The sequence below is a fragment of the Erpetoichthys calabaricus genome, chromosome 2 (assembly GCF_900747795.2).
Source record: "Erpetoichthys calabaricus chromosome 2, fErpCal1.3, whole genome shotgun sequence".
In the NCBI taxonomy this organism is placed as follows: Eukaryota; Metazoa; Chordata; class Cladistia; order Polypteriformes; family Polypteridae; genus Erpetoichthys; species Erpetoichthys calabaricus.
In genome coordinates, this window is record NC_041395.2 from 28,176,038 (window position 1) to 28,203,019 (window position 26,982).

The 26,982-nt window shown below is 40.9% G+C and overlaps 1 protein-coding gene across 1 annotated transcript in view; it reads left to right on the forward strand.

Moving 5' to 3' along the window:
• The first annotated feature begins 899 nt into the window (after positions 1-899).
• trpm5 (transient receptor potential cation channel, subfamily M, member 5) overlaps positions 900-26,982 on the forward strand; it is a 193,679-nt gene continuing 167,596 nt past the window's right edge. The window contains exon 1 of the mRNA XM_051923602.1: positions 900-1,025. Within this exon, the coding sequence (XP_051779562.1) occupies positions 999-1,025 (27 nt within the window). The 5' untranslated portion in view covers positions 900-998. The remainder of the gene's footprint in view (positions 1,026-26,982) is intronic.

The following is a 26,982-nucleotide window of genomic DNA, read 5'->3' on the forward strand; positions in this document are numbered from 1 at the left end:
AGACAGCCCAGTATTTATCGACACTGCCATTCAAGAGGGTTCTCATCTGTCAGTGGGTCTCGCTCTTTCTTTTTCTCTCAGGACTCTGACATGATGTACCTTTGTTCCTTCCTGTGCTATATTTATGCCACTTGTGCCCTGGTGCACATTATAATCTGGTCATGACGAACATCTTCTTAAAGTACACTACATGATTAGTTCAGGCCGGTTAATCAAGATGTGATTATTTTTATGTGCATGGTAAGCAGCTGGCTGACCGCAGGATCCCACAGAGAGTCAGCCATGCAGACTGAACCACCATTTCAGCTCAATAGCAGCCACTAAGCCACAGTAGCGTACGAGACGCCTCCCTAACCTAAACACCGCAGTCAGCCTTTCTATGGCTTTTCCTGTCCTCGCTTTGATTGAAGTCAACTTTAACAAGGACTTGTTTGCTTCTGGGATCATTTCTTGCATTTCTTTATATGCATAGGAAGACAACAAAAGCTGTACTGAGATAAGATCTTCTGGAAATACAAGCCCCTCAGCACTGACTACGGCAGTGGCAACATTTGTGCAGAGAAGAAAACTGTAAGCCCACAGCCACACCTTCTCGTCACCTTACACTGGTTCACGCCGTTCACGCGTCTGTTGTTAGATGACGTTATCTATGTATGCTCAAGATATGTTGTTTGTCCACTGTTCAGTATTGTCAAATGAAAGAAAAAAAAACTTTGCTCATAAAATGGAAAACTGCACATGCAGGCCTATTCAAATCTGGGCTCTTCTCTGTGCTTTAAATATTTGCATCTTTTTGTCAGCCTGCTCATGCCCATGTCCTCTATGATTAGACAAAGCCACACTATGTTGTGCTGCCGAAGTTTAAACTTCCGGCAGCAGCTGGGCAGGGTCAAGGCTGGGCGAGTGACATTAGACTAAAGGTAGTGGATGAAGGAGGTGAAACTCACAAGGAGGAAAGCCGGCGCACAGTACTGCGAACACAAGTCACTCGTCTGGCCATGCCTGTAGTACCGGACAGACCACAGGTAGGACACGCTTCTGTCACCAACAGACAAAGCTGAATGTGGGGACACTGCAAGTGTCTGGGATGTGGCTTACTTGAGAGATGGTGGGGAATGATTGGGAAGGAGACTCGACTCAAGGAATATATAAGTATATATGAAAGGCACTATTAAAGATAGATAGATAGATAGATAGATAGATAGATAGATAGATAGATAGATAGATAGATAGATAGATAGATAGATAGATAGATAGATAGATAGATAGATAGATAGATAGATAGATAGATAGATAGATGGATCTTTATTGTCACTGTCACTTTTACAAAGGAGCAATGAAATTGAAGGTGCAGTCGACTCAGTGTGAGGCATAAGAGTTAAAAAGATAAGAAGAGAGAAAATAATAACAAACCAAATAGTAATAAAAGTACTTTACAAAATATACAAATTGCACTTGTTGACTTAAGGTCTATATTGCACATTGGGAGAATGATATGGAGCAGTTTTATTCTGAGTTCAGGGCCATGATTGCTTTTGGATACTTAGCTGTTTTTGAGGTAGTCTGTCCTGGTTTTCATTGCTCCTTGCCCGAGATGAGTCCGACCACCGTCGTGTCATCTGCAAACTTTATGATCTTGTTGCTTTGGTGAGTGGGGACACAGTCATATGTAGAGAGGGTGTAGAGGAGCGGGCTGAGCACACAACCCTGCGGCGTCCCAGTGTTGAGGCTGAGAGCAGTGGAGGTGTGGGGACCCAGCCTGACCCTCTGGAAGCGACCAGACAGGAAGTCCAGTATCCAACTGCAGGTGAGTGAATGAAGTCCCAGATCTGCCAGTTTGGACACCAGTCGTTGTGGGAGAATGGTGTTATGATCTGACTTATCATTACAGATTTAAAAGATCTAAGGACTTTACTTTTTACATTAATTATATGTTATATAGGTTATGTAAGTGCATATTGATTTATTAATATGTATTATTTTTGGTGTGCCATGTATTCATTTTATTCTGTTTTTCTTTTCTTACAAATACTTCTTTGACATCTTCTAAAGCACTTTGACCTACATGAAAATGTGCTATACAAATGAATGTTGTTGTTCGTATGGACGCTCATCCCAGACGTGTTTCTGCTTTGTGCCCGGCGCTGAACATACAGTATAAGGCACTTCTGGATTGTGACTGTGAAGGGAATAAGCGGGTCTGAAAACAGATAAAGCAATGGGTTTGTGTTTGTTTATACAGGGGTCCTTAGTGTCAGAGCAAAAGTGAAAAAGCATGTAAATCAGTGCTGAGCTCGGTCTTTGGTGCTAAAGGCCATGCAAAAGACACTTTTCACTTGGTAATTTCATGGCAAAACATTCATTTACATAATTAACCACTAAACGTATGAGATTTATATGTATGAAATGCAGGCTTTGTATAGAATGCCTGGCTTGTTTATGCAAAGTATGAAATATCTGAATTATTTTAATATTATATATACTTTCCTCAGGCATTGTATGTAATACCTAGGCATTATATAGAATGCCAGATGCTATTTAGGCAAAGTATTGTCTTTCGACATTGCATAGATGCCTAGGAAATGCGTGACATTAATTGTTTCATACTTTGACATCCAATTTTCGGCATTCTATACAATGCCTGCATTTCATACATTGTCAGTAACAGTATTGTCTGGGAGATCCATACCTGTCACATTGTAACACCTTAAGGGACTTGCCAGACACCTGGTGGAGGGGGTCTTTGAATTTAAATTTCACATGCTTGGAGGGTGCGATACAAACTACTAATACTTAAGAATGGTGGTGATAAACAGTGAAAGGTGCTACATGGAACCATCACTACAAATTCTCTATTATTTGTTTTGGGGTTTATTGAGATCAAATATTGTTCTTTCTGTTTGTTTTTTTTTTTTTTGGAAATTGCGTTTAATTTTTTTGTGCTTTGCTGTAGGTTAACTGCTCTATTTCAGTCTTCTGACTCTCATTTTAGGAAGTTTGATATGGAATTTTTGCAGAATATGTTTTATTTACGAGTTGCAGTACCTTGGAAAATAAAAAAACATCTGGTTAACTGCAGATTTTTTTTGCTGGATCAGTGTAAACTAGGCATTTTAAAAACAAGACGAAATAAAGATAAGAATGTTTAGCTACTGATGTTCCAACGATGTTTAATATCAGCAGATTAAAAATAGAATTGCATAAAGCGTGTCGGGAAAGTGCAGATAAGGGGGAACCTCAGGAATTCAGAAGTGCTGACTGATGACAATTTTCCTTTGATTTTTCACTGCAATGGGTTTCACTTTTATTTCATATATTTAAAATCTAGTGCCTATCTATCTATCTATCTATCTATCTATCTATCTATCTATCTATCTATCTATCTATCTATCTATCTATCTATCTATCTATCTATCTATCTATCTATCTATCTATCTATCATATAGTGCCTTTTACTTCTATCTATCTATCTATCTATCTATCTATCTATCTATCTATCTATCTATCTATCTATCTATCTATCTATCTATCTATCTATCTATCTATTATATAGTGCCTTTTACTTCTATCTATCTATCTATCTATCTATCTATCTATCTATCTATCTATCTATCTATCTATCTATCTATCTATCTATCTATCTATCTATCTATCATATAGTGCCTTTTACTTCTATCTATCTATCTATCTATCTATCTATCTATCTATCTATCTATCTATCTATCTATCTATCTATCTATCTATCTATCTATCTATCATATAGTGCCTTTTACTTCTATCTATCTATCTATCTATCTATCTATCTATCTATCTATCTATCTATCTATCTATCTATCTATCTATCTATCTATCTATCTATCTATCTATCTATCATATAGTGCCTTTTACTTCTATCTATCTATCTATCTATCTATCTATCTATCTATCTATCTATCTATCTATCTATCTATCTATCTATCTATCTATCTATCATATAGTGCCTTTTACTTCTATCTATCTATCTATCTATCTTTCTCTCTATCTATCTATCTATCTATCTATCTATCTATCTATCTATCTATCTATCTATCTATCTATCTATCTATCTATCTATCTATCTATCTATCTATCTATCTATCTATCTATCTATCTATCTATCTATCTATCTATCTATCTATCTATCTATCTATCTATCATATAGTGCCTTTTACTTCTATCTATCTATCTATCTATCTATCTATCTATCTATCTATCTATCTATCTATCTATCTATCTATCTATCTATCTATCTATCTATCTATCTATCATATAGTGCCTTTTACTTCTATCTATCTATCTATCTATCTATCTATCTATCTATCTATCTATCTATCTATCTATCTATCTATCTATCTATCTATCTATCTATCTATCTATCTATCATATAGTGCCTTTTACTTCTATCTATCTATCTATCTATCTATCTATCTATCTATCTATCTATCTATCTATCTATCTATCTATCTATCTATCATATAGTGCCTTTTACTTCTATCTATCTATCTATCTATCTATCTATCTATCTATCTATCTATCTATCTATCTATCTATCTATCTATCTATCTATCTATCTATCTATCTATCTATTGCCTATTATATTATGATTTTCCTGTCTTTCTGTGTGTTTTTGATTTCTTTTCCTACCTCTCAATGTATCTGTTTCTCAGAGAGTATTTAATTTATGTTTCTATCTCTAATGCAGAGCCTTTCTCCATCTTTCTGACAATCCATTTTATAGTGTCTTTTTTATTTCTATCACTATCTACAGTATCTATAAGTGAGGGAGTAACTATGGAAGGAAGTGGGCCTGAACGCCCAGGGCCGACTCTAATTGGGACAGTTTCCGTTGTCATTATTCTGTCAGCTGAGCACTCCTCTTGACATTTTCTAAAATGCTCACCCACCTTCTCACTGGCGATGTGGCATAAAGGCATGTGAGCTCATTCATCGATTTCTAAAGAATTTAATCTCAGGCATAGCATTGCGGGGTTGGGCTTTATAACTGGAGTCACCTTGCACCTGCTCTGTGACAGTGAACTCTGGTGACATGTCACACAGACAAATGACCACAAGACACCGCTCAGGTTACTTCACATAATATATCATGTCTGGAAAAACTCTGCTTGCCATTAGAAACATAAAAATACCACTTGTAATTGTCTGCTTGAAGGGGGCGTTGATGGCCAGCTTGTGGGCGTTTTAGATCCTTTTATTCATTGGCGTCTTTTTGGACTCTCACGCAAGGCTGCCATGTAACTCTCAGCAGGCAACACAAAATGAGGCAAAGCAATGCACTGCAGTGCAGCATTCGACACTATTGTCATCCTCTTAAAAGGCAGAAGAGAGCGGCTCGTCTGTGTCAAGGGGTGTGCAGGCACCTCCACCTGAAGGCAAACGTCAACCATCGCTGACCCGTTTCTTGATTTTTTTGAAGAGATTTGGCCGTTTGCATGAGTTATTTTAGACAAGCCATATCCTCTGCTTGGGTGTTTTCTTAGACATTTGTTTAAAGATGAACTTTGCTCTTTATTACACTTATACTGGTCATCAGTTGTCCCTTCATTTCATCATTTGTTCATACTTTTCTTTCTTATTTTGAAAACATGTCTGTTTATCCAAAAGTCACATTTTCATCTGTGTTTTACTTTTGCTTTAATATGTGAATTTAAAGCCATTACACAACTCAGTATGATAGTCTTCTAAGTACAGGGTGAGCCAAAATGAAGTACCACATTTCTCAAGGTCATTGCACAAGGTAGAGACAGCTCAGTGGGTTGGGGTGGGGGTCCTTTGATAGGCACCATGCTCTGGTCCAGTGCCCACAGTGCTTTCACTGTCGAAGCGTTTCTTCAAAAACAACGAATCCATCATCACTACGCAATACACCTTCTGAATGCACTTCAGCATTCCTCCTAACGGTGACGTCCCAAATCGGAAAACAATTCTTCAGTGGGTGGCTAAATTTAACAGAATTGAACAGAAAATCTCCAGGCTGAGATCTGACTGTATGAATGCCTGAAAACATCCAAGCTGTAAGGGCATCAATTCTGCAGTCTCCTAGACGTTCAGCGTGCAAATATGCTTCTGCCTTAGGCATTTCCAACACGTCTTTGAGGATTTTTCACGAGGACCTTAATTTCCATACAAAATGATGGTAGTGCAGGAACTCACTGAGAGAGACTTGGAGATCCATAGAGAGTTGTGTGTGAACATTCTGCAAACCGTTCATCGAGATGCCATCGTCATGTGCTGTGACGAGGCACATTTCCATTTAAAGGGCTACCTAAATAAGCAAAAACTACGCTGCTGTGCTGAAAACAACCCTCATGAACTTCATCAGAGACCCCTGCACAGTGATATTGTTACAGTTTGGTGCGCCGTTCCAGAACTTGGCATTGTAGGCCCTTACATTTTTGAGGAGGGGGGAACAATGGTCACCGTCACTTCAAAACATTACAATGAAATGTTCAGAGGTGGATAGAGTAGCCAAAAATTGTACTCAAGTAAGACTAACGTTACTTCAAAATAATATTACTAGAAAAGAAGTAAAAAGTAGTCATCCAAAAAATTACTCAAGTAAGAGTAAAAAAGTACTTGGTGAAAAGACTACTCAAGAACAACACTTGCATGGGATGAATGGAAGTAGAGAAAGACGAGTTCTATTGATTTCTATTGTGTCAGAGGGAAAAAAGGAACCTATGACAAGATACTTTTCTAAATAAAAATCATTTTCTTTTGGAGTTTGCAGCTCAGTGATGCCCCCTAGTAGTTGCAATCTATTTAAATAATAATAAATATATGATCCGTAACTCAGTGAAGAACTGAATGCCAGCTATGTGGTCCTGCTTTCTAGGAGAGGCTTATAGGACACGGTGAACACATCTCTTTTGTCACTTCAGCTGCTTGAATTTACTTGTCATGGTATTTCAGAGGCAAAATTTGGCTATGCGCACGTGTCTGTTTACTCAAATGGCCAGCCCGCCCTGCATTTGACCCCAAAATGCAAAACCGTAATTTGCACTTTCCATGTGGCAATCAGGAAAGTGATTTAGATAGTCAAGTACTGCGTGTGCCAAGCTGCCAGAGCGCCATGAAAAATGACATTCACTCAAAACGTGCAGTGGGCTTCAACTAGATGAACATGACCCCTGGCAGGTGTATCGTTGAAGGTGAAATAAGCATTCCTATGGCTTTCTAAAATGCAGGATGAGAATCCTAAATTTTCCAAACTTTCCTTGGTCAGTTTGGTGCAGTCAAACAAAATGGCAGTTATGAGTAATTGTATTGAGAGAGTTCAGTTTTGCCTCGCAGTTAGGAGACCCGGGTTCGCTTCCCGGGTCCACCCTGCGTGGAGTTTGCATGTTCTCCCCGTGTCTGTGTGGGTTTCCTCCGGGCGCTCCGGTTTCCTCCCACAGTCCAAAGACATGCAGGTTAGGTGGATTGGTGATTCTACATTGGCCCTAGTGTGTGCTTGGTGTGTGGGTGTGTTTGTGTGTGTCCTGCGGTGGGTTGGCACCCTGCCCGGGATTGGTTCCCTGCCTTGTGCCCTGTGTTGGCTGGGATTGGCTCCAGCAGACCCCCGTGACCCTGTGTTCGGATTCAGCGGGTTGGAAAATGGATGGATGGATGGATGGAGTTCAGTTTTGATGTTAATATAAATAACTTTGGTGTCTTTTTATTCTATGCCTTTATGTTCCAAGAATTTTCAAACATGGTCTGCATGGATTTTGGAATTTTACTCTTCAAATGAACCTTGAACAATTATAATATGAACATAGACGCAAGCTCTGTGGGTGTCCTTGAGTTCAAGCACTCTCAAAACTTAAAAATATAAATATAGATAGATAGATAGATAGATAGATAGATAGATAGATAGATAGATAGATAGATAGATAGATAGATAGATAGATAGATAGATAGATAGATAGATAGATAGATAGATAGATACTTTATTAATTCCTAGGTGAAATTCACATTTTCCAGAAGCAGCATACTGATAAAGACAATATTAAATTAAAGAGTGATAACAATGCAGGTATACAGACAGACAATAACTTTGTATAATGTTAACGTTTACCACCCCGAGTGGAATTGAAGAATCGCATGGTGTGGGGGAGGAACGATCTCCTCAGTCTGTCAGTGGAGCCACTCAGCCTACGTATGCTGCGCCTTCAGAAAGTATTTAGACCCCTTCGCTCTTTTCACATTTTACTATGTCGTGGCCTTGAGCTAAAATCATTTAAATTCATTCTTTCTATCATCAGAAAACACAGACAGGTAAGTCTGGGCTGACCTGCTTGGCCTGTTGCCAACGCTTCCCTCACCAGAACAAGCAGATAAGAAGATGAGATGAGATGAGATAAGGCCAGACAAAACTCAGTGCCCCAGAATGGCCAAGTGTAAACAAGATTTTAGACATGTTTCCAAATTTATTAAACATAAAAAATGGAACTATCCCACTGCAACGAGTATTTAGGCCCTTTACTATGGATTGAGATGTGACTCAAGTGGATCCCATTCTTCTGTTCACTGCTGAGATGTTTCTGCACCTTGTTTGAAGTTCACCTGTGGACAGTTCAATTAGGAAAGGCACACACCTGTCTAATAGAAGGTCCCACAGTTGAATCCAAGCCATAACATGACAGGAACTGTATGCTGAGCTTAGAGACAGGATTTTGTCACAAATCTGGAAGATTCTTGCTGCATTGAAGGTTCCCAAGGGCACAGTGACCTCCATAAATCTTCAACGGAAAAAGTTTGGACCAACTATAACTCTTCCTATAGCAGAGTGCTCAGCCGAACCAAACACTCTGTGGAGAGAGACAATGGTAAGACAGAAGACCAAAAACCCAACGGTCACCCTGGCTGAGCTACAGAGAACTTATGTGTCGATGGAAGAAACTTCCAGAAGGACAACCACTACTGCAACAGTGGGAATTAAACCCCACTGTGGGACATTTTGGGAAAGGCAATTCAGAGAGAGACCCATTCCAGGTAGGTCGGGCATGCAATAGGTGTCTCAAAATTGGGAAAATACAATACATAAAACAGAACACAAGTCATCCTCTTCACAGGGCTAGATGGTCAATCTGTCATGGCCAACTCAGGAATACAATACAACAATACAATAGTAACAATACAAGTACAAAGCAAACTGAATAGATTATATCACATATGAGGTCTCAGATTTGTTATGTTACATGGTTAAAATTTCTAAAGTGTTGAATGCAAAGTTTGACAGGGTTTTCCAAGCTAGTATGTGGTTTGCACTCTGGGATCTTATATTTTTGATTTTCCCATTAAAGACATTCATAAAGTTTCTACTGCTAATAATGTCTGCTAATATTTTGCACCATAGTTCTGAATTCTTATTTGTTGAATTATCCACTGTTTTATACAATACAAGAGGATTACTATTAATGCTATCTATTATTTTAGAATAGTAGTCTGAGCAGGCTTAAAAGAGAGCTTTTTTATATTTTTTAACACTCTCTGTCTATGCAATCTGAAAGACCTGCAGCTTTGTTGTTCTTCATCAATGCTTCAGTTTTCGACACTCTTCTTTAATGGCTCTCAGGGTGAGATTCTATGCGCTGTGATCACTTTTTTCTTTTAAGGGGAGCCATTGCATCCAATGCATCTCTCAAGGTCACATTATAATTTGATGTTAGCTGATCTAAATTGTTTTCCACAATTAGATTTGACTTATTTAAAGTATCTGTACATTTTGAAGCAGAGTTACAATCTAGATGTCGCACTGTCTTTGTTTTAATCGATGAATGTATTGGTAAGGGCAGAAATAAATCAAACGTAATTAAGGAGTGATCAGAAATAACTTCATTCAATGGAGTAATATTTAAATTTTCAGTTTTCCATGTGCTGTTATGATTATGAGTTGGACCTTTGACAATCTGATAAAATCCTACTGAATTTAAGAAATTAGTAAAACATTTGCTAATGTTGTCAGTTTCCACATCAATTTGTACACTAAAATCCCTGATAGTCTCGACATTCCAGGTGGTTATTTTGGAAATTCTTGTTCTAAAATGTTCTATCTTTGCAAGGATTTAGTCATCAAGGAGCTCTACACAAATGGGTAATTTTTCAACAAAAAATTTAAATTTTAAAAGTTGAAAATGAATTTTCATTTTCTACAGGCACATACTCACATATGCTGAACTCAACTTTTGTTGATGTTGCTTTATGCTGACTTGTGCTTTGCAAAGGCTGTTGAAAGTTTTTGGTCTGTGGTGTGAGATTTAAATAAAAAAAATACATTTTGCTCTTAAAAACTTGGGTTTTGATTGCTGCTAAGGAACCCTGTGGGAGTTTTTAAAGCTTTTATTCCCTTTAGAAGGGTTTTTCTTGCTTTTTTTTTCATCCACACAAGAGCAAAAGTAGCTGGGTGTTTGGAGGTGCGCTTGGAAAAGTTACTTGTACTTGTTATCTGTATTTGAATTAGCATTGAGGAGGTAGGGTAGAAAGCAGCTGTAACTGATATTGGCATTTGTAAGCAAATAACCGTGTCATCAGCAGTAAAATGTGAAGGCTCAGCGGTGCACAGGTAAGTGGCCAGCGTTAAGAGGCCGATCAGACACAAGGGGCTGTAGGAGCAAATAAGGTAGTAAAGTTTTATTGATTTGGACTCTGGAACCAATCTCCTTGAGAGGGGCTGGACTCTGTACCACTCTGGAGTTGCCCCCGGTGAGAGGCGCCGAGCGGGTGTGGGTATACTTATTGCCCCCCGACTTGGAGCCTGTACATTGGGGTTTACCCCGGTAGACGAGAGGGTAGCCTCCTTTCGCCTTCGGGTGGGGGGATGGGTCCTAACTGTTGTTTGTGCATATGCACCGAACAGCAGTTCGGAGTACCCACCCTTTTTGGAGTCCCTGGAGGGGGTGCTAGAGGGCATACCTTCTGGGGACTCCCTCGTTCTGCTGGGAGACTTCAATGCTCACGTGGGCAATGACAGTGAGACCTGGAAGGGCGTGATTGGGAGGAATGGCCCCCCCGATCTGAACCCGAGTGGTGTTTTGTTATTGGACTTCTGTGCTCATCACGGATTGTCCATAACGAACACCATGTTCACGTATAGGGGTGTTCATATGTGCACTTAGTACCAGGACACCCTAGGCCTCAGTTCGATGATCGACTTTGTGGTCGTGTCGTCGGACTTGCGGCCACATGTCTTGGACACTCGGGTGAAGAGAGGGGCAGAGCTGTCAACTGATCACCACCTGGTGGTGAGTTGGCTCCGATGGTGTGGGGAGGATGCCGGTCAGGCCTGGTAGGCCCAAACGTGTGGTGAGGGTCTGCTGGGAACGTCTGGCAGAGCCCCCTGTCAGAAGTAGCTTCAACTCCCACCTCCGGCAGAACTTCGACCACATCCCGAGGGAGGTGGGGGACATTGAGTCCGAATGGGCCATGTTCCGTGCCTCTATTGTTGAAGCAGCTGACCGGATCTGTGGCCGTAAGGTGGTCGGTGCCTGTCATGGCGGCAATCCCCGAACCCGTTGGTGGACACTGTTGGTGAAGGATGCCGTCAAGCTGAAGAAGGAGTCCTACCGGTCCCTTTTGTCCTGTGGGACCCTGGAGGCAGCTGATAGGTACCGGCAGGCCAAGCGGAATGCGGCTTTGGTGGTTGCTGAGGCAAAAACTTGGGTGTGGGAGGAGTTTGGGGAGGCCATGGAGAACGACTTTCGGACGGCTTCGAGGAGATTCTGGTCCACCATCCGGCATCTCAGGAAGGGGAAGCAGTGCAGTGTCAACACTGTATATGGTGGGTATGGTGCGCTGCTGACCTCGACTCGGGACGTTGTGGGTCGGTGGGGGGAGTACTTCGAAGACCTCCTCAATCCCATTAACATGCCTTCCAATGAGGAAGAAGAGCCTGGGGACTCAGAGGTGGGCTCCCCCATCTCTGGGACTGAGGTCACCGAGGTGGTCAAAAAACTCCTTGGTGGCAGGGCCCCGGGGGTGGATGAGATATGCCCGGAGTTCCTCAAGGCTCTGGATGTTGTAGGACTGTCTTGGTTGACACGCCTCTGCAACATCGCATGGACATCAGGGACAGTGCCTCTGGATTGGCAGACCGGGGTGGTGGTCCCCCTCTTTAAGAAGGGGGATCGGAGGGTGTGTTCCAACTACAGAGGGATCACACTCCTCAGCCTCCCTGGAAAAGTCTATTCAGGGGTCCTGGAGAGGAGGGTCCGTCGGATAGTCGAGCCTCAGATTCAGGAGGAACAGTGTGGTTTTCGTCCTGGTCGCAGAACAGTGGACCAGCTCTATACCCTTAGCAGGGTCCTGGAGGGTGCATGGGAGTTTGCCCAACCAGTCTACATGTGTTTTGTGGACTTGGAAAAGGCATTCGACCGTGTCCCTCGGGGAATCCTGTGGGGGGTACTCCGAGAGTATGGGGTACCAGCCCCCTTGATAAGGGCTGTTCGGTCCCTGTACGATCATTGCCAGAGCCTGGTCCGCATTGCCGGCAGTAAGTCGAACCCGTTTCCAGTGAGAGTTGGACTCCGCCAGGGCTGCCCTTTGTCACCGATTCTGTTCATAACTTTTATGGACAGAATTTCTAGGCGCAGCCAGGGCGTTGAGGGGGTCCGGTTTGGTGGGCTCAGGATTGGGTTACTGCTTTTTGCAGATGATGTTGTCCTGTTTGCTTCATCAGGCCGTGATCTTCAGCTCTCTCTGGATCGGTTCGCAGCCGAGTGTGAAGCGGCTGGGATGAGAATCAGCACCTCCAAATCCGAGACCATGGTCCTCAGCTGGAAAAGGGTGGAGTGCCCTCTCAGGGTTGGTAGCGAGATCCTGCCCCAAGTGGAGGAGTTCAAGTATCTCGGAGTCTTGTTCACGAATGAGGGAAGAATGGAGCATGAGATCGACAGGCGGATCGGTGCGGCATCCGCAGTAATGCGGGCATTGCATCGGTCTGTCGTGGTGAAAAAAGCGGTGGCTCGGGCATCTGATCAGGATGCCTCCTGGACGCCTCCCTGGTGAGGTGTTTCGGGCACGTCTAACCGGGAGGAGGCCCCGGGGAAGACCCAGGACATGTTGGAGGGACTATGTCTCTCGACTGGCCTGGGAACACCTTGGGATTCTCCCGGAAGAGCTAGAAGAAGTGGCCGGGGAGAGGGAAGTCTGGGCATCTCTGCTCAAGCTGCTGCCCCCGCGACCCGACCTCGGATAAGAGGGAGACAATGGATGGATGGATGGATGGATGGATGATTTGTTTATTTTCCATAGCGGTGCAGAGATAGAACAGTTAAGTGGGCGACAGCGTAAGGGTTCATTAATACGGGGGACTACAAACAGTGCGAGTGGAGCACTTATAAGTAAGAGGAGCTCAAAGTTAGGAGAAGAGACAGAGAAAAGTAAAGTTAACCTCATAGACAAATAGCAGGGAGCTGAGGGGGAGAACAGTACAGGAGCTTAAGGGGAAAAGGTGTAAAATATCTGTAGCAGATCTTAGTGTTACCATTTAAGTTAAGGAGCAGCCGAAAGAAGAGGAAATTTAATTTTAAGAAAAAAAAAAGTTAAGGCAGTTTACTAATCCCAAATCAAATTTAAATAATGAGGCCAGTGCAATGCAAGTCCTGTTGGATGTTGGACTTTTTAGATGATGATTTGGAAGAGCCAGTTGTCTATGAGGGCAACATCTGCAGGAGATGCCAGCTGATCCAGCACCTCGAGCTCAGGGTCGCTGAACTGGAGGAGGAGTTGGTTGACCTGCATTGTAATAGAGAATTGGTGGACTTGGCCCAGGTGTCCTTTAGAGAGATAGTGTGCACCCCCAAGGTGGCGCGGGAGGAGATTCTAGACCAGACAGGTAGAAATAGGTGGGTCACGGTCACAAGGCGTAAGGTAAAGGGTGCACACTGTCAGGGGGCATCAACCCCAGAATTAGAGGTGTCAAACCGTTATCATGTCCTTGCGGAGCTGGACGGTGTCTCTGATAATTCTGAGGTGGTAGGCAGGGATGAGGAGCCCCAACGGGCCACCTCAAAGCCAGTTCCCAAAAAGAGAGAGGTAGTGATAGTTGGGGACTCAGTCATTAGGGGGATTGAAGCACAGGTGTGCTCCAGAGAGAGAGAGTCTCACACGGTGTGTTGCCTTCCGGGAGCACAGGTGGGAGACCTCCCTGGAAGGGTGGATAGGCTCTTGGTCAGAGCGGGGGTGGATCTAGTTGTCATTGTCCATGGTGGAGCAAATGACATACCTAAGGGTAGTCTGTCAGTTCTACGATCCAAATTCAAGGAGTTAGGTTCCAATCTGAGGAGCAGAACTGACAAGGTACTCTTCTCTGAAGTTCTGCCTGTGCCACGCGCCAGTCCAGGTAAGACTGAGGAGATTAGAAGGCTTAACGCATGATTAAAATCTTGGTGCAGGGTAGAAGGGTATAGGTTTATGGGGCATTGGGACTCCTTTTGGAACAGATGGGACCTGTTCTGCCATGACGGGTTACATCTGAACTGGAGGGGCACCAATGTATTGGGGAGGCGTATGTGTAGGCTAGTCGAGGATTGTTTAAACTAGGGAATGGGGGGGCAGGGAGTTTAGGACAGGCCAGGTTTAGATCTATACATGGAAAAACAAACAATGGTGTAGAAATTAAAATGCGTAGTAATGTAAATTCTAAGCAAACATTTAAATGTAGAAGGAGTTAACACATTAAAAATAGCTTGCCTTAACATTAGAAGTATCATAAATAAGGTAAGTGAGTTGGAGTTGTATGTAGCAGAGCATAATTATGATATTAAAGCAATAACGGAAACCTGGCTAAATAACAAAGATGGGGATGAGTGTAACATAAAGGGATACACATTTAATAGGAAGGATAGACAGAACAGAAAAGGAGGTGGGGTTGCTGTTATACCAAACAGAATTTAAATGCAAGATGATGAGCCCCATCTTAGTGAGGACATGTGGCTTCGCCTGGAAAATATTAGGGAAAGAGGTCTTATTTTAGGAGTGTGTTATAGGCCACCCAATTCAGACAGTAATTTCAACACACATCTTTTTAGTAATATCAAAAAGGCAAGTTTACAGGGAGATATTATAGTCATGGGGGACTTTATTTATCCAAATATTAACTGGGATAACCTTACAGATGGAGGAGCACAAGAGCAGGAGTTTTTAGAAGTAATCAGTGACTGTTTTCTAAAACAGTATGTTAAAGCACCAACACGAGGTGAAGCCTGTCTGGATTTAGTATTTTGTAATAATCAGGATAGAATTGAGGGTGTAGAGGTGATTGAACCACTAGGGTCAAGTGACCATAATGTAATACAATTCTCAGTATTTTGTAAGAGTACAGATGCAAAGACTAAAATTGTTAAGTTGAACTTTGGTAGGGCTAATTTTGAGCAGATGTGACAAAGTCTAAGTAGGATACACTGGGATAAGCTTTTAAGTGTGGAGACAGTCGAGGAGCAGTGGAACAGATTTAAAAATGTTTTACATGTAATGAAGGACAGATACATACCTAAATTTGGAATTAATAGGAAACCAAAATAAAACTCCATGGTGGATTAATAAAGATTTTTTTAAAAAGTTGCAAAGGAAAAAACTGTTTTATAAGGAAATAAGACTATTATAATATTATATATTATATTATAAGACTAATGACTTCAAAGTGAATCGTAGAGCGTATGAGAACATGAGGGCAACCATTAATAAGGATATCAGGGAGGCTAAAAGACAGTTGGAGAGGAATATAGCAGATAAGGTGAAAGACGACCCTAAGAGATTCTTTCAGTATTTTAGTAGTAAAAGAACAGTCAAGGAGGAGGTCAAGTGCATCAGGAATAGTAAAGAGGATTAAAAGATACAGACAATGAAATAGCAGATGCCCTAAACTTACATTTTTCTGAGGTGTTTACAAGTAAGCAAGTGGATAACTTCCCAGCTGTAACAGGGACTACTAAGGAGGTACTGAGGGATTTAGAAATTGTAGAGGGAGAAGTGCTGCTCAAATTAAATGAGATGAAATCAAACAATCACCAGGACTAGATAATATTTACCCTCGAGTTCTTAAGGAGGCCAGTGAGTACAGATATACAGCCTTGACACAAATTTTTAGGAAGTCACTGCACACTGGAGAGATTTCAAAGGACTGGAGAATGGCAAATATCATCCCATTATATAAAAAGGGTGACAGGGCAGATCCAAGCAACTACAGGCCAGTAAGTTAACATGCATCACAGGAAAATTAATGGAAGGAATTATTAAGGATAAGATTGAGCAACACCTGGCAAGGACAGGAGTTATTAGGAACAGTCAGCATGAGGTCAGAAGAGGGAGGTCATGTTTTACTAACATGCTGGAATTCTATGAGGAGGCAACAAAAGGATACGATCAAAGTGGAGCAGATGATATTATTAATCTGGACTTCAGAAAGCATTTGATAAGGTGCCACATGAGAGGTTGGGCATCAAATGAAAAGAAGTGGGAGTTCAGGGTGATGTTTTTTGATGGGTGCAAAATTGGCTCAGACACAGCAAGCAGAGGGTGATGGTGCGAGGAACCTCATCAGAACTGGCCGATGTTAAGAGTGGTGTCCACAGGGGTCAGTGCTAGATCTGCTGCTATTTTTAATATATTGAAATGATTTAGATAGGAATATTAGTAACAAGCTGGTTAAGTTTTCAGATGATACCAAGATAGGTGGATTAGCAGATAATTTGGAATCCGTTATATTATCACAGAAGGACTTGGATAGCATACAGGCTTGGGCAGATTTATGGCAGATGATATTTAATGTCAGTAAATGTAACGTATTACACATAGGAAGTAAAATGTTAGGTTTGAATACACAATGGGCGGTCAGAAAATTGAGAGTACACCTTATGAGAAGGATTTAGGAGTCATAGTGGACTCTAAGCTATCGACTTCCCGACAGTGTTCAGAAGTCATTAAGAAGGCTAACAGACTGTCAGGTTATATAGCACGATGTGTGGAGTACAAGTCACAGGAGGTTCTGCTAAAGCTTTACAACACACTGGTGAGCCCTCATCTGGAGTACTGGGTGCAGTTTTGGTCTCCAGGCTACAAAAAGGACATAGCAGCGCTAGAAAAGGTCCAGAGAATAGCGACTAGGCTGATTCAGGGCTACAGGGGATGAGTTATGAAGAAAGATTAAAAGAGCTGAGCCTTTACAGTTTAAGCAAAAGAAGATTAAGAGGTGACATGATTGAAGTGTTTAAAATCATGAAGGGAATTAGTACAGTGGATCGAGACTGTTATTTTAATGTCAATGTTAATGTCAATGTCAATTTATTTATATAGCACATTTAAAACAATATAGTAATGCTGTGGCCAAAGTGCTTTACAATAATAGAATAAAAGAAAAACAAAACAATTAACATAAAACATAAATAGAAATAAAATATATGAACATAAAATAAAATACATAATAAATAGAAGTAATGTTATATACATAAAAAATATAAGTAATGTTATATAATCACAAAGAGGAAACCATCACTATTACTGAAGGTCACGGAATGCAAGTGAATAGAAATGAGTCTTTACTCTTGTTTTAAACAGTTCAGTTGTGGACGACTCCTTTATATGTTGAGGTAAAGCGTTCCACAGGTGAGGAGCAGCAGCTACACAAGCCCTGTCTGTCCCCCTTGGTTTTACACTTGGTACGAGGGACAACCAGAGACAGCTGACCAGAAGATCTAAGCACTCTGGGTGGCTGGTGTAAAACACACAATTCGGATAAATAGGCAGGAGCAAGCCCATGTAAAGATTTAAAAACTAGCAGCGCAGCCAGTGTAAAGAAGCTAAAATAGGAGAAACAGAGTCAGACTTTCTTGCCCCAACCAGAAAGTGAGCAGCAGCATTCTGTACCAACTGTAACCTGTGTATCAGGGATTTGCTAATCCCAGAATACAGCGAGTTGCAGTAATCAAGGCAAGAAAAGATAAACGCATGAGTAGCTTTCTCAAGATCCCTAGAAGATAAAAAAGGCTTGATCTTACCTAAAGGACGAAGCTGGAAAAAGCAACTCTTGACTACAGAATTTAAAATGAGTTCATCAAGAACACGGGGACACAGTTGAAAACTTGTTAAGGGTAAATTTCACACAAACATTAGGAAGTTTTTCTTTACACAAAGAACAATAGACACTTGGAATAAGCTACCAAGTAGTGTGGTAGACAGTAAGACGTTGGGGACTTTCAAAACTCAACTTGATGTTTTTTTGGAAGAAATAAGTGGATAGGACTAGCAAGCTTTGTTGGGCTGAATGGCCTGTTTTCGTCTAGAGTGTTATAATGTTCTAATCTAATTAGAGTCCGAACTTAACTCAGTATTGAATTTTTGAACCCATCATCAAACTTACATTTACATGGTAGTAAAACAGTCTTAGGTGTATCATTCCTTTAAATCTGCTCCACTGCTCCTCGACTGGCTTCACACTTTATAGTTCATCCCAGTTTAGACTTTTTAGTATATGCGGTGCCTGGTCAAAATATGTCCTACTACAATGAAACCTTACTGTTTTAGTTTTAGAATGTGTGCTCTGCCAAAGCTCTGTGCAATGCAATGTACATAAATTAGTCATTCATTCCTTCCTCTTGCTGTCAAGATCTTCTGTCTCCCATGGGAGTTTTTCTTTTAAAGGGAACACCTCGGATGACACATTGTCATTCAAACAGCCCTTCACAATAGTCATAAATAGCCCACCATTATACCCGTTTAAAACCATTCATGGCTGTGAGTGACCAGACTCTTCTAGAATCAACAGAAACAAGACAGTGACCATCTATTACAAGGCATACACAAATATGTAATATAGGGCAAAATAAAGGGCACCCATTGACCTGATGAGCTTGTATAAACCCTATTGGAGAAAACCAAAATGTGTCGAGAGTGATTATGCAAATATGAGATGAATATGCAGAATGCACATAACAGGCTTCTCTCTGTCCATCACTGAATCAAACTAAACTGAGATCCCCATGTACAGTCCTATCAACAATATCACCTGTGACATGACTTGACATAACATAGCATTCTCAAAACTTCTAAATACAATTCAAGGATGTTGAGAGCAGAAGCCTATCCTAGCAGCATTGGGCCAGGCAGTTTTAGAGTGCACAACAGTTTATCACTGATTACCCCATGTGCCACCAAAGGAGGTAATCAGTCAGTCACCTCATTTGTCTAACCTGTTTGACTCAGTAGGGCCTACTTATCAAACATTTATGACCATTAGAATCTAGCTAGTGGCACAGTTAACTAATGGAACATGTTCCGTGAAAGAGAATCTTTTAAGAGCTTTTTGACATCTGGTATAGAAACAGATTTATTAAGTCCTAGTAAAGACCTATTGCAAAGGAATGTTAAAAATATTCATGTGAAGCTCCTAAAAGGTCAGAGGTCAGTCTGAGGTAAAACCTGCACTTCAATGTTGGTAATTACAGGTGTCAATAAATGTCAGCAACTCGCCTCTGAAAATACGTGCCATATGCACATTCTAGAAATAATGGCTCTTGGTATTTAGTGTCTGACAATATAACAACGACAATGACAATTTATTTCTTGTACAGCACAAACTCACACAAAGAATGCCTCAATGGGCTTTAACAGGCCCTGTATTGAAAGCCCTCCGAGGGCTGACTCCCTAAGAAGATAAGAAAAATCTCCCAAAATAATCTTGTTGGAAAAACATTTGGAAGAAATCTTAGGAAAAACAATTCAGAGATAGAACCCTTCCAGGTAGGTTGGGTGGGCAATGGGTGTCAAAAAATGCGATAAATACAACACACCAAACAGAACACAAGTAATGTTCTTCACAATCTAATCCATCCTCTTCACAAGTAATCATCTTCTAATCTATCATGGCCACCTCAGGAGTACAATACAATAACACAAACTACAGTAATCCCTCGCTATATCGCACTTCGCCTTTCGCGGCTTCACTCCATCGCAGATTTTATATGTAAGCATATTTAAATATATATTGCGGATTTTTTGCTGGTTCGCGGATTTCTGCGGACAATGGGTCTTTTAATTTCTGGTACATGCTTCCTCAGTTGGTTTGCCCAGTTGATTTCATACAAGGGACGCTATTGGCAGATGACTGAGAAGCTACCCGGCTTACTTTTCTGTCTCTCTTACGCTGCCTTTCTCCGATCCTGACGTAGGGGGATTGAGCAGGGGGGCTGTTCGCACACCTAGACGATAAGGACGCTCATCTAAAAATGCTGAAAGATTATCTTCACGTTGCTATCTTTTGTGCAGCTGCTTCCTGAAGCGACATGCTGCACGGTGCTTCGCATACTTAAAAGCTCGAAGGGCACGTATTGATTTTTGATTGAAAAACAAACTCTGTCTCTCTCTATCTCTCTCTCTCTCTCTCTCTCTACCTGCTCCTGACGGAGGGGGTGTGAGCTGCCGCCTTCAACAGCTTTGTGTCGCGGTGCTTCGCATACTTAAAAGCCAAACAGCCCTATTGATTTGTTTGCTTTCCTCTGTCTTTCTGACAGACTCTGCTCCTGACGCGCACTCCTTTGAAGAGGAAAATATGTTTGCATTCTTTTAATTGTGAGACGGAACTGCCATCTCTGTCTTGTCATGGAGCACAGTTTAAACTTTTGAAAAAGAGACAAATGTTTGTTTGCGGTGTTTGAATAACGTTCCTGTCTCTCTACAACCTCCTGTGTTTCTGCGCAAATCTGTGACCCAAGCATGACAATATAAAAATAACCATATAAACATATGGTTTCTACTTCGCGGATTTTCTTATTTCGCGGGTGGCTCTGGAACGCAACCCCCGCGATGGAGGAGGGATTACTGTACTTTGTTCTTGCACAACACCCCTCACCAAGTGCCATGACAACTCAACGCAAAATTCAAAAATAAATGATACCACTCATAAATACAGAACTATCAGATACGAGAATACAGATTTGTTCAAATACATCAAAAACATAGCAGAAACTCATTAAAATAAATGAAAAACACACCAGCTAATTGTGGAACCACAGCTAGATTATAGAAAAGGAGTCAGACAAGCCAGACACAGTCAGAGACACAGAGTCCTCGGCCAACAAGCTGCCTCCCCCTTATTGGCCATTCCATAGTAGAGTCAGGGCTGGGCCAGCCTATCAGATCAGAACCGGCCCTAGACAATTTCAGGCCCGAAGCAAACTGATACCAAGGGCCCCATAAGGGGCCCGACCCCTGCAGCTAGGGGGTCTGGGGCAGAGCTCCGGCCGCCAAGCGATTTCCTGCATTCTGAGCTGCAGAAATGCGTTTTCCCGGCATCTACAACTATCACTTTTTGACGATTTCCGTTTGACACTGACAACTGTAACCATAACACACTGACAGGAGCCAAATTTGCAGGCTGTCAGCGCAGACTGTCGTACAAGGCCCTGAGTGATGGAGGTCGGAGAGGGCCCGCATAAATGCCTTTAGTGACGATACATTAACAGATAAAGCTACATTTTAGCCAGCTTTTGCTGTTTCCACCAGGAAGCACGTGGAGGTAAATAGCTAGGCCAAGCACTTTTTTTTTTGCTTTTTATATTTTTTATATATTTTTTTTATGAAGATGAGATCCACATTATTTATTATTTATTATTTTTATTCGGTTTTAAAGCTTGTTTTCATACTTTCGAGATATTCAGATTTCCGTATAAAATAACTTACCGCCGTGGAGGCGGCAACAGGCGCATGGGCCTGGAGTGGAGTGCCGAGTGGAGATGTCCATGTGGAGTAATTAGGTGATGGAATATGTTGCCTGTGAATTATATATATAAAAAAATTAGTAATAGAGGTTGGAGTGAAGGAATCTGTTGCTCCATTGGGCCCTCCGCAGCAGCGTCACGCATCACAGGAAAAAAAAAAAACCTTGGGCGCAGTGGGCCCCCTCCAGCTGTGGGCCCGAAGCGGTTGCTTCGTTCGCTTCGCCCTAAGGTCGGCTCTGATCAGATGAAAGGACCCTCCTACAGTAACTGATCATTCCAGTGCTCCTTTATCTGAGATGACTTTTCCATGGCATGCAATCAACTTGGCAGTAAAGGAGTGGCACCAAGTGCCACATGTGAGTACTAAGAAAAGAAACAGAATACGCGAGCAAATGTTAATAACAGTTTATAAATATCATATTACAGTACTTACAGTTAGGTCCATAAATATTTGGACAGAGACAACTTTTTTCTAATTTTGGTCCTGTACATTACCGCAATGAATTTTAAATGAAACAACTCAGATGCAGTTGAAGTGCAGACTTTCAGCTTTAATTCAGTGGGGTGAACAAAACGATTGCATAAAAATGTGAGGCAACTAAAGCATTTTATTAACATAATCCCTTCATTTCAGGGGCTCAAAAGTAATTGGACAATTGACTCAAAGGCTATTTCATGGGCAGGTGTGGACAAGTCCGTCGTTACGTCATTATCAATTAAGCTGATAAAAGGCCTGGAGTTGATTTGAGGTGTGGTGCTGGCATGTGGAAGATTTTGCTGTGAGCAGACAACATGCGGTCAAAGGAGCTCTCCATGCAGGTGGATGAAGCCATCCTTAAGCTGCAAAAACAGAAAAAACCCATCTGAGAAATTGCTACAATATTACGAGTGGCAAAATCTACAGTTTGGTACATCCTGAGAAAGAAAGCAAGAACTGGTGAACTTGGCAACGCAAAAAGACCTGGACGTCCATGGAAGACAACAGTGGTGGATGATCACAGAATCATTTCCATGGTGAAGAGAAACCCCTTCACAACAGCCAACCAAGTGAACAACACTCTCCAGGGGGTAGGCATATCGATATCCAAGTCTACCATAAAGAGAAGACTGTATGAAAGTAAATACAGAGGGTGCACTGCAAGGTGCAAGCCACTCATAAGCCTCAAGAATAGAAAGGCTAGATTGGACTTTGCTAAAGAACATCTAAAAAAGCCAGTACAGTTCTGGAAAAACATTCTTTGAACAGATGAAACCAAGATCAACCTATACCAGAATGATGGCAAGAAAAAATGTATGGAGAAGGCGTGGAACAGCTCATTATCCAAAGCTACCACATCATCTGTAAAACACAGTGGAGGCAGTGTGATGGCTTGGGCGTGCATGGCTGCCAGTGGCACTGGGACACTAGTGTTTAGTGATGATGTGACACAGGACAGAAGCAGCCGAATGAATTCTGAGGTGTTCAGAGACATACTGTCTGCTCAAATCCAGCTAAATACAGTCAAACTAATTGGGTGGCATTTCATGATACAGATGGACAATGACCCAAAACATACAGCCAAAGCAACCCAGGAGTTTATTAAAGCAAAGAAGTGGAAAATTCTTGAATGGCCAAGTCAGTCACCTGATCTTAACCCAATTGAGCAGGCATTTCACTTGTTGAAGACTAAATTTCAGACAGAAAGGCCCACAAACAAACAGCAACTAAAAGCCACTGCAGTAAAGGCCTGGCAGAGCATTAAAAAGGAGGAAACCCAGCATCTGGTGATGTCCATGAGTTCAAGACTTCAGGCTGTCATTGCCAGCAAAGGGTTTTCAACCAAGTATTAGAAATGAACATTTTATTTCCAGTTATTTAATTTGTCCAATTACTTTTGAGCCCCAGAAATGAAGGGATTGTGTTAATAAAATGCTTTAGTTGCCTCACATTTTTATGCAATCGTTTTGTTCACACCACTGAATTAAAGCTGAAAGTCTGCACTTCAACTGCATCTGAGTTGTTTCAATTAAAATTCATTGTGGTAATGAAAAGAACCAAAATTAGAAAAAAGTTGTCTCTGTCCAAATATTTATGGACCTAACTGTTTATTTTAGTACTAATGACTAACCACAGAGATGCAGTATTTACAAGTAAACCACATCGTCAGTCAAGATATGCTAAACTGAAGTCGTGTTAAAAGCTGAGACTGAAGGAGCACCTCTTATAATAACAGGTAGACCATTCCACAGCTTTGGGGTCCTGTAAGTAAAGCTCAAAGTCCTACTGTTGTTTTATTAATCCTTGGAATCATAAGCAGTCTGGCATCTTGAGCTCTTAATGTGCACTCTGGTTTGTAAGTAATGATAAGTTCAGGTCATTTAAGGTTTTAGATGTTAAAAGTAGTATTTTGAAATCTGCCCTAAACTTAACCTGGAGCCAGTGTAAGGATTTAAGAACTGGGCTTAGGTGTTTGTATTTTGTTGTTGTTGTGATAATTCTTGCAGCAACATTTTGGATTAACTAAAAGCTGAGAAAAGAACATTTGAACATCCAGTGAACACCACATTACAGTAGTCAATCGTACTAGAAATGAATGCATATATTAATTTCTCAGTATTCCACATAATTAGAAAACGCCTTAATTTTCCATAATTTTTAAAATGGAAAAAACATGTTTTGGATAGTTCTGTAATATGGCATTACATTCTGATATCCTCTGATGAAGGAAACTCCACTGTAATAATGTTGTTACATTTAAGCGCAGCATTTGACACCATTGACCATTCTATTTTACTGCACAGGCTAGAAAATGATGTTGGGCTTACAGGCACGGTGCTCGCTTGGTTTAGTTCTTATTTATCAAATTGATTCCAGTATATACATATATGTGCTGACAGTACTCCATCATTATACACAGAAGTGAGATATGGTGTCCCACAGGGCTCAGTACAGGGATCTTTACTGTTTTCAATTTATATGCTTAAACTAGGATCTCTCATTAGAAAAAATCATGTTAGTTTTCACTCGAATGCAGATGACACCCAGTTATACCTTTCATTTAAATCAAATGAAGTTTCTCCGATGTTGTCTTTAATTAGTTGTGTTAGTGAATTAAAGGAGTGAATGAATGAGTACTTGTCTTTAAATACAGATAAAACAGAGATGTTAATTATTGGAGGGAAAGACGCTGATCACGACAATATTTTGTCATCATTTAACTCAGTTGGAATCCCCATGAATTTTACTGAATCAGCCCGCAATCTAGGAGTTATCTTTGACTCTAGCATGTCATTTAAAGCGCATATAACAAAGTTGTCCAAATCATGTTTTGTTCCATCTTAAAAATGTTGGGAAATTGAGGCACTTCCTAAATAAACAGGATTCTGAGAAATTAATTCATGCATTTATTTCTAGTAGGATTGACTACTGCAATGCGGTGTTCACTGGATGTTCAAACTGTTCTTTATACAGCCTCCAGTTAATCCAAAATGCTGCCGCAAGAATTATTACAAGAACAAGAAAATACGAACACAGTTCTTAAATCCTTACATTGGATCACGGTTAAGTTTAGGGCAGATTTCAAAATCCTCCTTTTAACATATAAAGCGTTAAATGGCCGAGGTCCAGCTTACTTGTCTGAACTTATCATGACTTACAAACCAGAGCGCACATTAAGATCTCAAGATGCCGGTCTGCTTATGATTCCAAGAATTAATAAAATAACAATGGGAGGTCGAGCTTTTAGTTACAGGGCCCCTAAACTGTGGAGTGGTCTGCCTGCTACTATAAGAGATGCCCCTTCGGTCTCAGCTTTCAAATCCCAGCTGAAGACTCACTACTTCAGTTTAGCATATCCTGACTAGAGCTGCTGATTAACTGTGCAGACTGCATCTCTGTTGTTAGTCATTAGCACTAAAATATAAGTAACACGATAGTTAGAATTTGTTACCAACCCTCACCTATTCTGTTTCTCTTCTCGGTACTCAAATGTGGCACTTGGTGCCACGGCCCACCTGCCAAGTTGTTTTGCCTGCCTAAGGAAAAGTCATCCCTGATGGAGTAGAGGGGTCCTTTCTTGGCTGGCCCAGTGCTGTTTCAGCTGTGGAATGGCAAATAGGGGGAAGCAGCTTGATGGCCAAGGTCTCCAGGACTCTAAACAAATCCAAATCATATTATGGGATATCATCGACTGTTAAATTCTGCTCTGTACTTGTAAAATTTTTATTTTTATACTGTATTAAGGATCTGTTCTGTTCTGTGTATTGTATTGTATTGACCCCCTTCTTTGTGACACCCACTACACACCCAACCTGCCTGGAAAGGGGTCTCTCTTTGAACTGCCTTTCCTTAAGGTTTCTTCCATTTTTCCCTACAAGGGTTTTTTTGGGAGTTTTTCTTGTCTTCTTAGAGAGTCAAGGCTAGGGGGCTGTCAAGAGGCAGGGCCTGTTAAAGCCCATTGCGGGACTTCTTGTGTGATTTTGGGCTATACAAAAATAAATTGTATTTTATTGTATTGTATTGTAATGGACTGACAGCATTCTAGGGACTAACTTTGTTTAAAAAACCCTCATATGACATTAAAATTAATATTTAATAGAAGCTAACATTAATAATAAACTGAAGATTGCATGCCATTAAATTAAAAAATAAAATAATGACACTTTTAAAATTCATTGATTCATTAAAATTTAGATTTTCAGTCTTTCAGGAATCCAAAATGTTAACTGGGGGTCCAAGACCCTTCAGGATCTCCTGTATCTTGCAGTTTTCCATTAACACAATATGTCAGAATGTCAGCAAAAGAAAAAAATCTGTCTTAGCTTAGCGTGCAGTAATAAATAAGACAGGATTCAAACTTTACAGATTACAGAACCATAGTGACTACAAACTAGCTGATACAGCAGCTCCACTTTAACAATGCTGTAGTGAATTGTATGGGACAATCATTTTCGTAATAGTTTGTAGATTATTTAAAACTGAGGGTTCATGGAGGCTCCTTTATCATAACGTAAACTTACAAATTAAGAAAATGAACAAGAGTAAAGAGGTGTATCTTGTTTAGAACTTGAGGTTTTTGATTTAAGCAAATCTCTTGACTGTGGTTCTTGTCTTGCAAGTTTTGCAAACGTTTCTTTGCTCCTCTGACTGTTGCTAGTCATTTGGTTTTGGCTTGTGATTAATGTCTTCAGCCTTAAAATGATTAAAAATGCTCAGTGACATGCTATTTCTTTTAAACTGTTCTCATTGGTCACAACAGTAAGTTTTGTGGAGTGT